General features: G+C 41.2%; 1 protein-coding gene across 2 annotated transcripts in view; it reads right to left on the bottom strand.

Annotated features, from left to right (window-relative positions):
* Nucleotides 1–1,719: 1,719 nt before the first annotated feature.
* Nucleotides 1,720–14,418, bottom strand: part of CEP152 (centrosomal protein 152) — a 62,044-nt gene continuing 49,345 nt past the window's right edge. For both annotated transcript variants that reach the window (XM_075207975.1, XM_075207976.1), the window contains exons 24-28: nucleotides 12,794–12,878; nucleotides 12,121–12,221; nucleotides 4,601–4,757; nucleotides 3,537–3,640; nucleotides 1,720–2,733 (exon numbers count right to left, since the gene is read on the bottom strand). In XM_075207975.1, the coding sequence (XP_075064076.1) occupies nucleotides 1,883–2,733; nucleotides 3,537–3,640; nucleotides 4,601–4,757; nucleotides 12,121–12,221; nucleotides 12,794–12,878 (1,298 nt within the window). In that variant the 3' untranslated portion in view covers nucleotides 1,720–1,882. The remainder of the gene's footprint in view (nucleotides 2,734–3,536; nucleotides 3,641–4,600; nucleotides 4,758–12,120; nucleotides 12,222–12,793; nucleotides 12,879–14,418) is intronic.

The raw sequence follows: 14,418 nt of genomic DNA, 5'->3' as shown, positions 1-14,418 counted from the left end.
TGACCCAGACTACTCCCTATCACAAAGGACAAAACACAGCCCCTCTTCTAGTTTGATTCCCAGCATGTTAACACCCGAGATACAAACATTAACACATTAAGAGGAATTTAAATGTTGTTACAAAACTCTAAACAATGCAGACTGCAAAAACATGAAGCTGTTTACCTCATAAATAGGGACCACGTACTCCTGAAAGCTTATCACATATTTTGTATTTTTAGTTTTTGCTTTGTTTTTTTTGAAGGAAAAATATTTCTACAGACTACTAAATACTTAAATAAAATTTGTTATTGTCTTAAGTAGTCTAATATGCTTAGAGCCTTGCATTATTATGTTACTATGGTCTTATTCTAGTCCACTACGTGCCAATTACTTCTCAGGCCATTTAGCATTTGCTCGATTGCTGATCGGTCAGTAAAGGTTATTAACAAATCTGCAAAAATGTGGACTTGTATCATGCAAGACATTTTACAATGTCCTATTCCTCTTTTCACACAAATTACAGTAAACACACATATTAGAGTGTGAGCGTGAGTGGATGTGAGTGTAAGTTTGCATCTTCTAATAGAAAGAGATGACAAACTAGGCAGTCCATCTACACACTCAAAAAATAAATAGGATGTGCATTCTTCACTATTGGGTAAGTTTGGGGGAAAGTACTTCACTTTTATACATCCTTGGAGGAGCGGTTTATATGGGACACTGCACTTAGAGGAGCAATTTCTCCAAAGTAATAAAAACATTCAAATGTACAATAGCAACACATCTAATAACAGTATTCTAGAAGCAAAAATAAAAAAAATAAAACAATTCCTATGGTTGCATTAAGCAGACCCATAGGCACATTTGCACATAATTAAAGAGACCAAAGAGTCACATTTTTCCAGTAAAGGACCTACAGTCTGTGTTTTTAGCTATCTAACATATGCTATGTTTGTCGGTATGGATTCAGCTGTCCTAGTTTGCATCAGTTTTTATTACAGATTTTAAAGTGCAAAGTGTACAACTCTGGTGAGGAGGGGAATGGTCAGGGGAGGAGAGTAAGACTTGGGTATTGTCTGCATATAGGTAGTAGTGGAGGCTGAAGGAGTCTATTAGTTCACCAAAAGAGAAAAGCAGAAGACCAAGAACAGAGCTTTGAAAGACACCAACAAATAAGAGGGAGTGGAGTATATGCTAGAGGTAGGGACGCTGAAAGAGTGTTCAGAAAAGTATGAAGTGAGACAGTGCCACAGAGGCCATGAGAGTGAAGGATGTGCAGGAGAAGAGCATGGTAGTGTGGTGGAGAGGTCAAAGGGGGAGAGTATTGAGAAGTAACCCTTGGATTTGGCCAAAAGCTGATCGATTGTTACTTTAGTAAGCGAGGTTGCAGAGAATGTGGTGAGCATTTATATATAGATTTGTAAATGTTACAAGATGCCTTCTAATAACAGATCAACATATACATTAAATTTTGTGGACCTTTTAAATTTCTGCGAAATGACAAACTACAAAACTTCTTACTCCACTTTAGAGAAATAGCTCTCACCCCCACACCCTTTATCCTAGCCAAACTACCTATGTTTCTTTTAAAATCCTGCATAATCCATTAGATATTAAAAATTTCACACAAAATGTTGCTTAAAATATGAAAAAAAAATATATCTTTATTTTCAGATAACATAATTTTATAAAAACCAAGCACATAAATACAAGTACAAAAATAAACTTTCACACTAACATTTACATATACAAGTATTAAAAAACAAAATTATATACACATTAAAATAAAATAAATATTTTAATCTATTCTGCAGCACAACCAAAAATTAATTAATTGAGTTTGTATGGCTATAAATATAACTGTTCACATCTTAGAAAACCTTGCAGTGCATTTCCGTTATCAGTTAAAGCTATTTAAGTTGGGCAATAATGGACTGTCAAAACCACTGTCTTGCTGCAGGGATGCGAAATCCAGCAATAATTTCCGTGAAGATAGTTGGCTGCCTCGACCTACATCAGAGTATGGCTTCAACTCAACAGCTGGAGGCGGGTGGCTCACAGTTTTACTAGAATACCGTGTACCAAGAGTTTGATCTCTTCTTTTTGCAATGTTTGCTGAGTGAATCTGACCTTCATATTTGCTGCCAAATGTTTCGTGACTTCCCTCAACAAAAGAAAATAAACCTGCCGCTAATAAATTCCCAGGAGCATTTGGAATGTGAGACTGCACTTTAATGCTGGTTAAAGAGCTTTGCACAGCCTGTGTAGGAAAGGGACCTTTGCCACCAGCACAACTCCATTCATTACTTCCATTTTCATCTCGCACAGGAGTTTCTTGGAGTTCAAACATTTGCCTATCTGATCTTGTCTTCGGATGCTCATGGCAGGGAGCATCTTTTAGGCCATGTAAAAAAGATGGCTCACATGGGTTCCCAAAAGTTGACTGAACAGACTCATCAGTACATTTGAAAGAACGTCCCTCTTCTAGAGGTGAACTCGTAGACCGTCCTCCAAGTGCAGGTCTCTGGTCAGCACAGTCCATTCTGAGCTGTTCTGACACATTGTGTTTAATAACAGGGACATCTTCAGATTTGCTGAATTTGTCATCAAATTTCTCCTTCATATGCTTCCGGATGAGCTCATCAAGAGCCCTTTGCTCTGTGTTTGGTTCCGTAGATCTGTCACTTGCATGAGTTTGAAAATTCTTCTGTGATTTATTGGTGTCCGTTTCATCTTTGCTTAGTTTTGAAGCTAATTAAGAGAAGATATTGAAATGCTTAAAAAACACAAAACAAATAGTTTGGAACCAATTGGAAAATTAATTTTTGCCTCATCAGAGTAGTATTGTGCACTTTACTAACAGTGACATTGTGGTCATCATGTAACAAATCATGTATGATATTTGTAAATTTTCATTAAACACTTCCATAGGAGTTATGCTTTATGCTTAACTCATACTTATATAATTTGTACTTACACGATTATTATGTTTAATTTGTTTTTACGCAATTTGTATTATGACCGTCCCGCGCTATGGAATTTGTGGTATATTACAACTACATGATAAGGATCTAGATATACATGCATAATTTTTTTTTCAGGATAGAAAGAGCTTTAATTTAGTAGCATATATTCATTCAAATATAATTATAAATATTATAACTTCACCGCCTCTCTCCTCAGTGGGGAATATTTTCAGTTGATTAATAGTATGCGGTTTAGATAGAGCATTATGTTTCTCATTACAAACACACATACACACTACCAAATGAAAGGTTTATCAATGTAAAGATAATAATTCTACATTATACAAACTACCACTCATAGCCCGGAATGACACAGGAAACTCTGGACAGCATGAAAACACCAGGAGGATGGAACTCTGCACATCATGATTGTACCAGCCTTATTGTTAAACAGTTACCTTTATCTCCATGAGATTCACAACATTAAACATTACTTTAAATTAAAAAAATACCATACTCCTAAAAATTATTAAAAATACACAACACCACATTTTTTTTTGATGTTTTGTGAAAAGGAATCATACATACCTGCTCTTAAGTTTCTGTTCTGGAGTTTTTGAGAGATGGGAGTTTCCAAAACTTTTGCCATAGTTGCAAGTTTGCTTGCAGCATTCATTATTTTCTTTTCAGCTCTATAAAAATAGAACAAAATATAAATACTGTGCATAAAACATGAAAAAGACACTTTGAAACATATTTCCAAAATGTGTTAACCCAAAGAAACTGGTAAGATGGCGACACATTTAGAGTTCTTAAGGCGGCCGCAATTCCTGTCATTGCTTGCCCCCCCACCACCACACACTTAGTTTTAACAGGCATTTAGAGTTCATTTAAGTTCAGTGAACTCAATGGCTTTTTGAGACTACTGGAGAAACAACAAGCCCCAATCAATGACCGCGTTGGTAGCTTCTAACCAATGCAGATGGGTGTCCAGAATTGTTGAGGAGGCAAGAAAATCATATACAGGCACTCCAACACTGCTTCTTTCACCCAGCACACAATATTCTGCTTCTGAACCTCCTTAACATGTGCTGAATTAATTGATGTTAAAAAATAAAGATAAATTAATCTCATTTTTTATTTATTAAACACCCTTAAAGCACATTACCCTGTTATCACTCATGCCTACCTGCTCACAAAAACATCTGAGCCTTCTTCAATGTTTATTCTCTCTCTTATGGTTAATGCCTTCTATTAATAACATGTATTGTTTGGTGGGTATTATATATGTGGACTTGTAAAAAATCAATAAAATATTAAATTGTTAAAAGAAGTTGAACTTGGCTGAAGTATATATATATATATATATATATATATATATATATATATATATATATATATATATGTAAAAGCACAATTACATGGTGGATATCCATCTATCTATATCTATCTCATATGCTACAAAGTTGGGCTGTGGACAAAGGGGCAAGGCATTAAAATTTTGGTATCTCTTCACAGTATGCATATCACATTTTACTGGTAATTTGCACAGTAAAGACTTGGCTCTAAATAGAGCATTTTCATGAATCTTTGATGCACTCTTGTAATGTCAAACAATTCTCAGGACCATCTTGTTTATGTTAAATACTCACCCCTCATTTTTCCCATCATCCTTTAGCAATTGCTGTAGACAGGTCAAGTAATATTTTCGCATTTTCCGAGCAGTTTCTTGTCGCTCTCTTAAAACTTCAGATTTCAACATTTCAGCTGCTCTTCCTTTACTTTCATGAATGTAATGAAACATGTCATCTGTTTAATTAAAGAGAAAGATAATATCTATCCTTTAAAAGTGTATGTTTAAACAAAGCAAAACTGAAGTATTTTAAGTTTTTGAGCACAAAATAACATTCAAGGTGTCAGACAGTCTTGTAACCACTTAACTCCTGGAAAAATGATTGTATTTTATTGATTTTATTACCCTTTGTTTGTTGGTATCCATTATTAGTTCCAGAAAAGTCATTCTCTGGCTGGGAATCAATTGGGATTTGGGCAGATTTTTAAGTCATCCGTGACTCTCTAGGAATCTGGTGGTGAGCTCCAGGTGTTGGTTTAGCAGGTGAGCTGAGGTGGCCTTGATGACCATATCATCCAAATAGGGCACTATTTGCACTCCTCTGGAATGAAGACAGGCTGTCATTACTTTTGTGAACAACATTGGTGCTGTTGAGAGGCCGAATGGGAGACCTCTGAATTGGTAGGGAGACTGTCCCACTGTGAATCTGAGAAAGGCCTGATGAGTCTTCCAGATAGGTATGTGAAGACAGGCGTCCTTGATGTCTATTGAAGCCATAAATTGGTTTGATTCCAGTCCTTTGATAATGGACCTGAGGGATTCCATGCAAAACCTGTCCACCTGCAGGTGTAGGTTTAACCGTTTTAGATTTAGAATAGGTCTGAAATAGCCATCTGCCTTTGGGACCCAAAGAGGATGGAGTAGAAACCTTGTAGTTTCTGGTATTCCAGAACCTGGCGTATGACTCCAGCGGAAAGAGAAGAGGCAACACAAAGGAGCATTGCCTCTTTTCTTCATGGGTCACAAGGCAAGTTGGTTGCGAAAAACCAACAAGGGACTGGACCCGATAGGTCTATCATGTATTCTCTCGTCATGATACCGCAAATCTAACAGTCTTCTGAGGACGCTGCCCACTGATCGTTGAACAGAAGCAGGCGTTCCCAACTCCCGCCACCGCGAAAAGGGGAGGGTGACCGTCAGACTGCTGGCTTGTCCAGAATCTTGGGAGAAGGATGTCTCGTGGAGGAGGAAGACCTACCTAGGTGCAAGTGTCCTTTGGTGCCTGATTGTCTGGACCTATGTGCCTGGCACCAACCGGAGGAGGTCTCTCAAAAGGGCTGTCTAAATGAACCAAACCTTGGTGCCCTAGGCTTTGGGACATTGACTGGGAGGAAGGTGCTTTTGTCTCCTGTGGCCTGGCAAATTATGCTCGCCAATTCAGGCACGAATAACACTGACTGAGTAAGGGAGTGATTGCAAAGATTTCTTTGATTCAGTGTCTGCATCCCAAGACCTCAGCCACAGGGTCCTCCTGACCGCGACCGGCATTGCAGAAACAGGAGGACATGGAGGCTGCATTTTTGCGGCCTTATAAGTATCCAGAAGTCTCCTTGAGGTGTAGGGCAAGGGGAAGTCTGAATTATTATTATTATTTTTTATTTATAGGGCGCCACTAGCTATCCGCACAGGGACAGACAGAAACACGATACAGGGTGAGACAGCACGGTACAGTTAACAAAAAGCACAGTAACTCCGAAGCTCAATGTACAGCTAGATAAGAGGCGAGAGCCCCAAGCGGGGTAGAGAGAGGAGGAGAAGGGCAGGAGGACATTCTGGAAGAGACAAGGAGCTGGAGAGCAGAGTTAAGGTGGTGGAGAACAGAAGGAGAGGAGGCCCTGCTCGAAGGAGCGTACAATCTAAGGGGAGGGTAGGATGGACAGAGACGCAATGGTAGGAAGAGGGAATGGGGAGAACAGAGGCAGAGACGGAGAGGGGGGGGGAAGAGGAGAATGAAAAGGAGGGAGGTAAGAGGGGGACAGGAGGGAGGGCAGGAGTGGGAGGGGATCAATTAGGTGGGGGACTGGAGGGCTTTAAGGAAGAGGTGGGTTTTTAAGGCCCGTTTGAAACTAGACAGGTTGGGGGAATTTCTGATGGAGCGGGGGAGCTGGTTCCAGTGGAGGGGGGCAGCACGGGAGAAGTCTTGGGTGCGAGCATGGGAGGAGGTAACCAGGGGGGAAGAGAGGCGGCGGTCGTTAGCCGAACGCAAAGGGCGGGATGGAGCGTGAATGGAGATTAGGTTGGAGATGTAGGGAGCATTGGAGTTGGAGAGGGTCTTGAAAGTAAGAGTGAGGAGCTTGAACACGATTCTGTAGGGGATGGGGAGCGGCGAGAAAGGAAAATGAACCGAGCGGCAGCATTGAGTACGGAGCGAAGGGGAGCGAGATGAGAGCGGGGGAGGCCAGTAAGGAGGAGGTTACAGTAGTCCAAGTGGGAGATAAGAGAGTGGACAAGAGCATTAGTGGCATCTTGGGAGAGGAAGGGCCGAATGCGTACGATACTGCGCAGCTGGAAGCGGCAGGATTTAGCGAGAGAGAGAATATGAGGGGCAAAGGAGAGAGAGGAGTCAAGGGTGACGCCGAAGTTGAGGAACAGGGGAAATAGAGGAGTTGAGAACGGTGATAGAAAGGTCGGAAGGGGAGGGGGAATGAGCGGGGGGAAAGACAATAAGTTCGGTTTTAGCGAGATTAAGTTTGAGGAATCTAGAGGACATTCAGGAGGAGATGGCGGAGAGGCAGGCGGACACCCTGGAGAGGAGAGATCGGGAGAGGAAAGGTAGAGTTGGGTGTCATCCGCATAAAGGTGGTACTTGAGACCAAAGGAGCTGATGAGTTCACCCAGGGAAGAGGTGTAAAGAAAGAACAGTAGGGGTCCGAGAACAGAGCCTTGGGGGACCCCTCTGGAAGGGAGGAGGGGGGGGAGATGGATCCAAAGGTGGAGACGGAGAAGGTACGGTCAGCAAGGTAAGAGGTGAACCAGGACAGGGCGGAGCCGGAGAGGCCAAAGGATTGAAGGGTGTGGAGCAAGAGTGGGTGGTCAACGGTGTCGAAGGCCGCTGAGAGATCCAAGAGAATGAGAAGGGAGAAGTGGCCCATAGCTTTAGCAGAGAGAAGATCGTTGGTGACTATGGCCAGGGCAGTTTCAGTGGAGTGTAGGGGGCGGAAGCCAGATTGGAGAGGATCGAGGAGGGAGTGATCAGAGAGGTAGGTGGAGAGGTGGCTGCAGACCAGCCTCTTAAGTATTTTGAATCTTAGTATTTTGGTCTGAATCTTGCAGACCCGTTGCCAACTGGTCAGCCCATGCTTCCATAGCCCTGGCAGCCCATGCCGATGAGAACATAGTTATAAATTAAGTGCCTGCCACAATGTAGAAAGAGGGATTTTGAAAATCCTATCTTGTGATCAGTGTTATCTTGCAGGGTGGCTGTGCCTGGAACAAGGAGTGTGGTGTGGCAAGCTAACCATGCCACTGGTGTATCAACCTTTGAAACCTGTTCCCAACGGTTCAGCTATTCCTCCTGTAAGTGATATAGAGCAAGATACATTTGTGGCATAACAAATCTGTGATCTGGTTGTTTCCAGGATGCTTCTGCGATTTCTTTCAGCTCCACTAATGATGGAAAGTGGATCGCACATCTCTTGGTCTTTTTAAAGAGATTCTGATCTACATTTCTAGACTCTTCTAGTTCCAGAAGACCTAATGCCTGACGTATTGCTACCACAAGGTTGTCACAATACCTTGATCCTGGAAGAATCCTCTGGCCAAGGCGCTTATCAGCACTGAACAAGAGGTTAAGAGGAAGAAAAAAAAAATACTTTTTTGTCCAGCTCTCACTGTGCAACAGCTGCCTCTTGTACTGAATGAGTGTGCTCTGCATTAGTGAAACAGAGCACACTGTTGTAGAAAAAGAAAATTAGTTAATTGACTAAAATAAAGGAAAACACTTTGCTAGCATTAAAGCAAGCCCGACTTCCTTGGGCACTTAACTAAGACTGAAGAGGCTACAGGGGGTTGCAGAGGAGAGGGGTTTGTCAGCATGATACATTTAACAAGTTAACTAGTTAAGTGCCAACTCCACCTCCCTCACACAACCCATGGTAGCAGTGTCCCCCCCCCCTTTTTTTATTTTTTTTATTACTGTCAAATCACTTTCTCCAGTGTAGAGGGAACCAGACGGTGGTTATATTCTATATTCTAGGAGACACCCAACTCCACAGCTTCTTTAATATTAGCTCAGCAAAGCCACAAACCCAAAAGGAGGATGATCCTGAGTGGGTCGATCAGTGACCCCCTACTGCATCGGAATAAATGGTAAATAACCAGTCTTTTAAATTTACAGTAGGGACGACGACGAGGACACAGACTGCCTCGAGGCCACTCCAATTGGGATGGGAGGAATCACTAAAAATGAACTGGTGCCTGGAGGACCTTACTGTCAAAGACAGCCTTAGCAGCAACACCCTTGCAGAAACTGAAAAAAGCATGCAGAGATAACCAGATGGTCTCCATAACGCAATACCCAAGAGTTGCCAACCACAAGCAGGAGAGAACAGTAAGATCAGAACCCTGCCATCTAGTAGGCCCATTGAATTGCCATTTTGTTCCAATGAAACATCAACTGAGAACTCCAGATCCTGGAGAGGTACACATGAAAACAGTGAAACACAAAAAATGTATAAAACACTGCCTCCTTATAGCTGGACAGCGACAAGGTTTTAGATGTGTATCTCAGAACAAACTCTTGGATGGAAGGAAGGCAACATACACATGATTTACTCTTGTGTAAGAAAAAAGTACAGAAACTGGTGGAAAAAAGCAACCAGCTCTCGTACATACCGAGCTAAGGAAACAGGGGTTCAAAAGGAAGCACACTGTATGACCTTTAGAAAAAGTTTAAAGTAAGCTAGAAAATGAGAAGGCAGCCAAACATGTCACTCCTTGCAAGTAAATCTTTCCTCTGAACAGCCACCTGTAGCAGAAAGAGCAATGCTAGATCACAAACCTACTTCCTTAGGGGTAGATACTTCCCAAGACCCCAACTGGAAGAACAGCAGCAGACAGGAGAGTTGAAAAGAGATTGACTTAGGAATAGAAACCATCAGCCGACGTAACATAGTATCAATAACGGAGTCGGCAAGGACTTCTGTCCAAAGACCATGGCTTCAAGAGCCAAACCATTAAAGCAGGCGCTTCCAGATTGATAGGTTAACAAAACAAAAAAAAAAAAAAGAAGGAATAAATGAAGGCACTGTCTAGTTGCAAAGTGGTTGACCAGATCACCATAAAATGATCATCTGGACCAGTTGAGGCAACAGACTGCTCCTTAAACCTTTCCAGTATGAACTCCTAAAGAGTACCAGATAAGCAACAGGACAGTGCTAACCTTGAAACTGCTATTGATCCTGCTGGTTGTAGATGTGTAAGCATAAATTCATGACATCCAGGGACACTTGCCTTCACGCCTGGATCAAAGAACTGAATGGCTCTATCATAAATCTTGATTAGGTCCAAACAGGATGGAAGATCCAGTCCATCTTGGGCCAAACGAATAGAATGGAATAAATTGCCATACCCCCGCTGATGTCTCAAAACAGGAAATATAAAAACTGCCTAGAGCAGTTCTAGAATGGAAGAATGGAAAGCTGTCGAGCACAGAGAGGAAAAAACAGTTTAGTGGAAGGTCGAAGCAGGATAGCAAATATGACAATATTAAGCATCCATAGGACCAGGAATTACTGAAGAGGAGAAAGTCATCCCTCACAACTTCCGAACCGCATCAGCTTAGCTGGTAGACTGAAAAAAACATGGCATCAACTGAGGATGTGGGACCTGAACGTATGTTTAAAACTCCGACCACAAACTGCGATTTTCTGTTTGTATTGTGTGGCATATATTTTCCCTACATCCAACTTAAAATACAGCATACAAATATATATAGAAATAGCGTACAGAAATATCATTTGTCAATAAATATCTTTCACTGTACCTACACTATTGTTATGTATCAGACAGTACTACAGTTTTTATGCAAATGTTGCATGTCAGTAAGCATACGTCACTTTACCTACACTATAATGCTTTGTGTCTCTGACATTTCATAGGTTTAAATTCGATATACTACCATTAGCAGTGTCAGCTCATCATGACATTTAATGTAATATATGTAAAAAACAATACAGCCAGATCTATGGAAAACATTTATTAAACAATACATAACAAATTAACAATAAAAACCCAATACACTGCCATCCCCTCCAATTTACTAACCAGCACCAGCACTGTAACAAAGTAGATAATGCTGGTGCTTGTAGAACTGTTGTTACGGGAAACAGGCAACTGATCTGACAGGCTGCTTTGAAGTATGTGTCTGTTGATTTGCTGCAGGGCACCTTTCGTTTTTCACTTCTCCAGCGGAAATCCTAGGAGTAATACCCTTGTAAATACACCACCTCCAATGCAGCCGCTATACAATAGTAAATTTCACAGGCTGCACCTCTCCCCTACAGTGAAGTAACACACAATGGTATGTTACTCTTGGTGAACCCCCCCCCTCCCCGTTACAGCAAACACTAGGCCCCTAGAAACGCTTACCAAGCACTAGGAGCATGCATTAGCATCCTTATTGTAGTGGGAAGAATGTAAATTTTATTAGCAACATTTGAGACAGCTGAAGCAGACCCTCAGTAGAAACAATCCATAAATATAAAGGAAACAAAAATAAGGGAAAGAGTCCCTGTGCCCACCTCTTATGCAAGGCACTGAAAAAACACTGAGGAGGGCATATGGGGCTAGGAGTTATAGGGGACAGGAGGAGTCTGTTCTCACTGAAGTGCCCAGCCGGCTGAAGGGGGACTTACAATCCAGTATCTGTGATCCCTACTGCAGATGGAGAAAAAGAAATACCTGGGCAATAAAACCGGCGGTAATCGATATCCCGATGCTTGGAATACAGACAACCACTGTTCCTACCAAAAAACAAATAGTAAAATAACGACATGATGAAAATATACACTTACCTTCACAGCGACGGCGTTGATTTCCGAAGAGTCTGGTATGCGACAACTGGCGATTCTGAAGATGCTGCATGCCGGCACTGGATTGTGACGTCACCGAAGACATTTAAAAAGGTATGTTAATCATATGGTTAGAGTTAGGCTCCACCAAACGACCATTACTTACCCGACATCACAATCCAGCACCGGCATGCAGCATCTTCGGAATTATCAGCCGCCGCATACCACACTGTTCGAAGACAAACGCCATCGAAGTGAAGGTAAGTGTATATATTTTTTTTGTAGGAATAGTGGTTGTCGGTATGCCAAGTGTCGGGATACCGTATCCCACCCCAACAAAACACCACAGCAGCATACTTAATCATTTCTTGAACTAAGAACTGTTCAGCCAAGGCTACAAGCTCTACATTTATAGACATGCAAAGATAAGTGCCTATTGCTAAATTCTGATTCATTTCATGATCACCCGAAATATTTAGATGTGTTTTGCTACAGAAATCTTTGTAAGACTGTTGGTGATTGAACTCACTTTTAATTTTGTCCACAGCTTTGATATACTGAGCACGCATCTCTTCTAAAGCTTTTCCTTTGCACAGACTACACCCCTCAGAACCCTCTTCTGGCTGTAAGCTAAAATGACAAGAGGTTTTTTTTTAGTAGAGATGAACAAAATGTCATGTTGCATGTTGCACAGGCAGGCAGTATTTCCACTATCCCAACCACAAAGCAGAATGGGTGAACAGTCTTTTACCAGTTTAATTCATGGACTGGAAATTACGTGCAATGCGAATTTACAAATACAGAATGGTTTGTTATAGCAAAACCACCTGATCCACTGCAAAATTATTCACATATCTCTAGTTTTCAGACAGTTTGTTGCTTACATAGAGACTTCTACACTAGGCTAGTGTTAAAAAAAAATAAAAAATAAAAAACAGCTTATCTAGGCTCCATACTTGGTAGAGTGCATAGAAAAACAGTATACACTGTATGTAGATGCAGTGACGCCGCTTGTGAGTAAGGCTGTGTAATACTTACACCCAGGTGAACTGCCTAGGAGCTATATAGTAGGAAGTCACATTCCCTGGGAGTAAAGTACAGAGCAATACGTGGGACGAGTCTCAAGTTGAATCACTGTACTCGCACATAAATGGTTTTTCTATGCTCTGAGGAACCAGCAAACAGAATATCAAACTTGTTACCTTTCTGCTATTTTGGTAGTTTTATCAAGCTTTTTGTTCAGCTCAACATTTTCTCTTCTTAGAGTTTGTACAATTGTTTCATTCTCTGAAAGAAAAATTAAACCACAAGTCACTAATTATATTTTTCCTGCTCCATTATTTAAGAAAAAAAAAAAAAAAAAAAAAGTTGGTAGTGGAACTGAATAAAATTGAAAAACACAAGATCGAAACATTCCATATATGAGCTGTCTATTAGTACATGTGAAATACACGCATTACTTTATACCGACTTAGATAATTCCACTCCAAGATGCTCATAGATTAGTGAATCACACTCCCAATGTTGTGAAGAATCACAGATTTCTTTCTGGTGATGGGTATAATCATTTAATATACAGAAAATGTATTTTGAACTTATTACACTATATTGGTTTTATTCATTATATTTATGATCTGACTGGATGGACTATCATCATCTTGGAAGCCAAAGGATATTTGTTTAATATTAGAAGAGATTTGGACTTCACAAACGGATTAATGTTTGTTTTACATTTTTATGGTAAAGTTGCAAGAGATAATACGCTTTCCTATGGTTAAGCCAATGGTTGTGTATACGTTTACAAATTGGCCAGGATATTAACTCCTGTACAGTATGAGTTTTGTCCTGGGGAAGTAATTCTCTGAAGTACCATTCAAAACAGAGTTCAAGGAACACCTTGAAAATTAACGGGGTCAGAAACAAATTGGGCCACACAATTCCAACAACTTGACAATAATACAGGCCAAAAAAGAGCAGGGAAACTGGAAGTGAGCAAAATTGAGGAAGCATTGGAGGCTCTTCAATATGGGGATATGAAAGTAAGCAATCTTGATACGCAGAGATGCTAGAAACTCCCCTACTCTCATTGCCTCCAAATGAAGAGCCTTCAGATCCAAGTCAGGCAGAAGTAACCATCTCACTTTGGTTCCAGGAAGAGATTGTAGTAGAAAAAGCCTACGTCTTTCTGATGGGATTGAACAGGAAATGAATGCAGTATCCAGTCACCTTTGAATGGTCAAGTGGAAAGCATTTCTACACTCTCAGGGGACCTTAGAATGAAAGAATGGAGCTCTGAAAAGGATATCCAGCATCCCCTGTTGATGAAGGCAAGTACAAGGGGTTGTAAATTAAGCGCAACAAGGAGTTGTCACATGTAGTCCTGAGGACTTATTCCTGAGACAAGGTTTAGTATTTTGTCTTTTGGGTATCCAAAAGGTTTGGGCAATTTATTTCTTTTGTGCCGACCTAGAGAAGATAATCTGGGGCCTTGAGGATTGCTCCCATAACGGTTTGCCGTCTGAGGAGAGAAAGGGGCTCTTTTAGCAAAAAGAGGATTTATGTACTTACGTTAAATCCGTTTCTCTGATTCCGTCTGGGGGACACTGCTTACCATGGGTTGTGGAGGGAGCTTGGGGGAGTTGGCACCTAACTAGTTAAGTTTTAGTACTGCCGACAGACCCCTCCCCTCTACAATCCCCCTGGACTCTTCAGTCTATTAAAAAGCCCTAGGAGTAAGGCCAGTCAAACAAGAGCACACAGAAGAACAGAAGAAGGGAGGGACCGCAGTGTCCCCCAGACGGAATCAGAGAAACGGATTTAACGTAAG

Source organism: Mixophyes fleayi, chromosome 4 (genome assembly GCF_038048845.1).
Source record: "Mixophyes fleayi isolate aMixFle1 chromosome 4, aMixFle1.hap1, whole genome shotgun sequence".
NCBI classification, from domain to species: Eukaryota; Metazoa; Chordata; class Amphibia; order Anura; family Limnodynastidae; genus Mixophyes; species Mixophyes fleayi.
The sequence above is the reverse complement of the archived record's forward strand: the minus strand, read 5'-3'. Positions and strand labels throughout refer to the sequence as shown.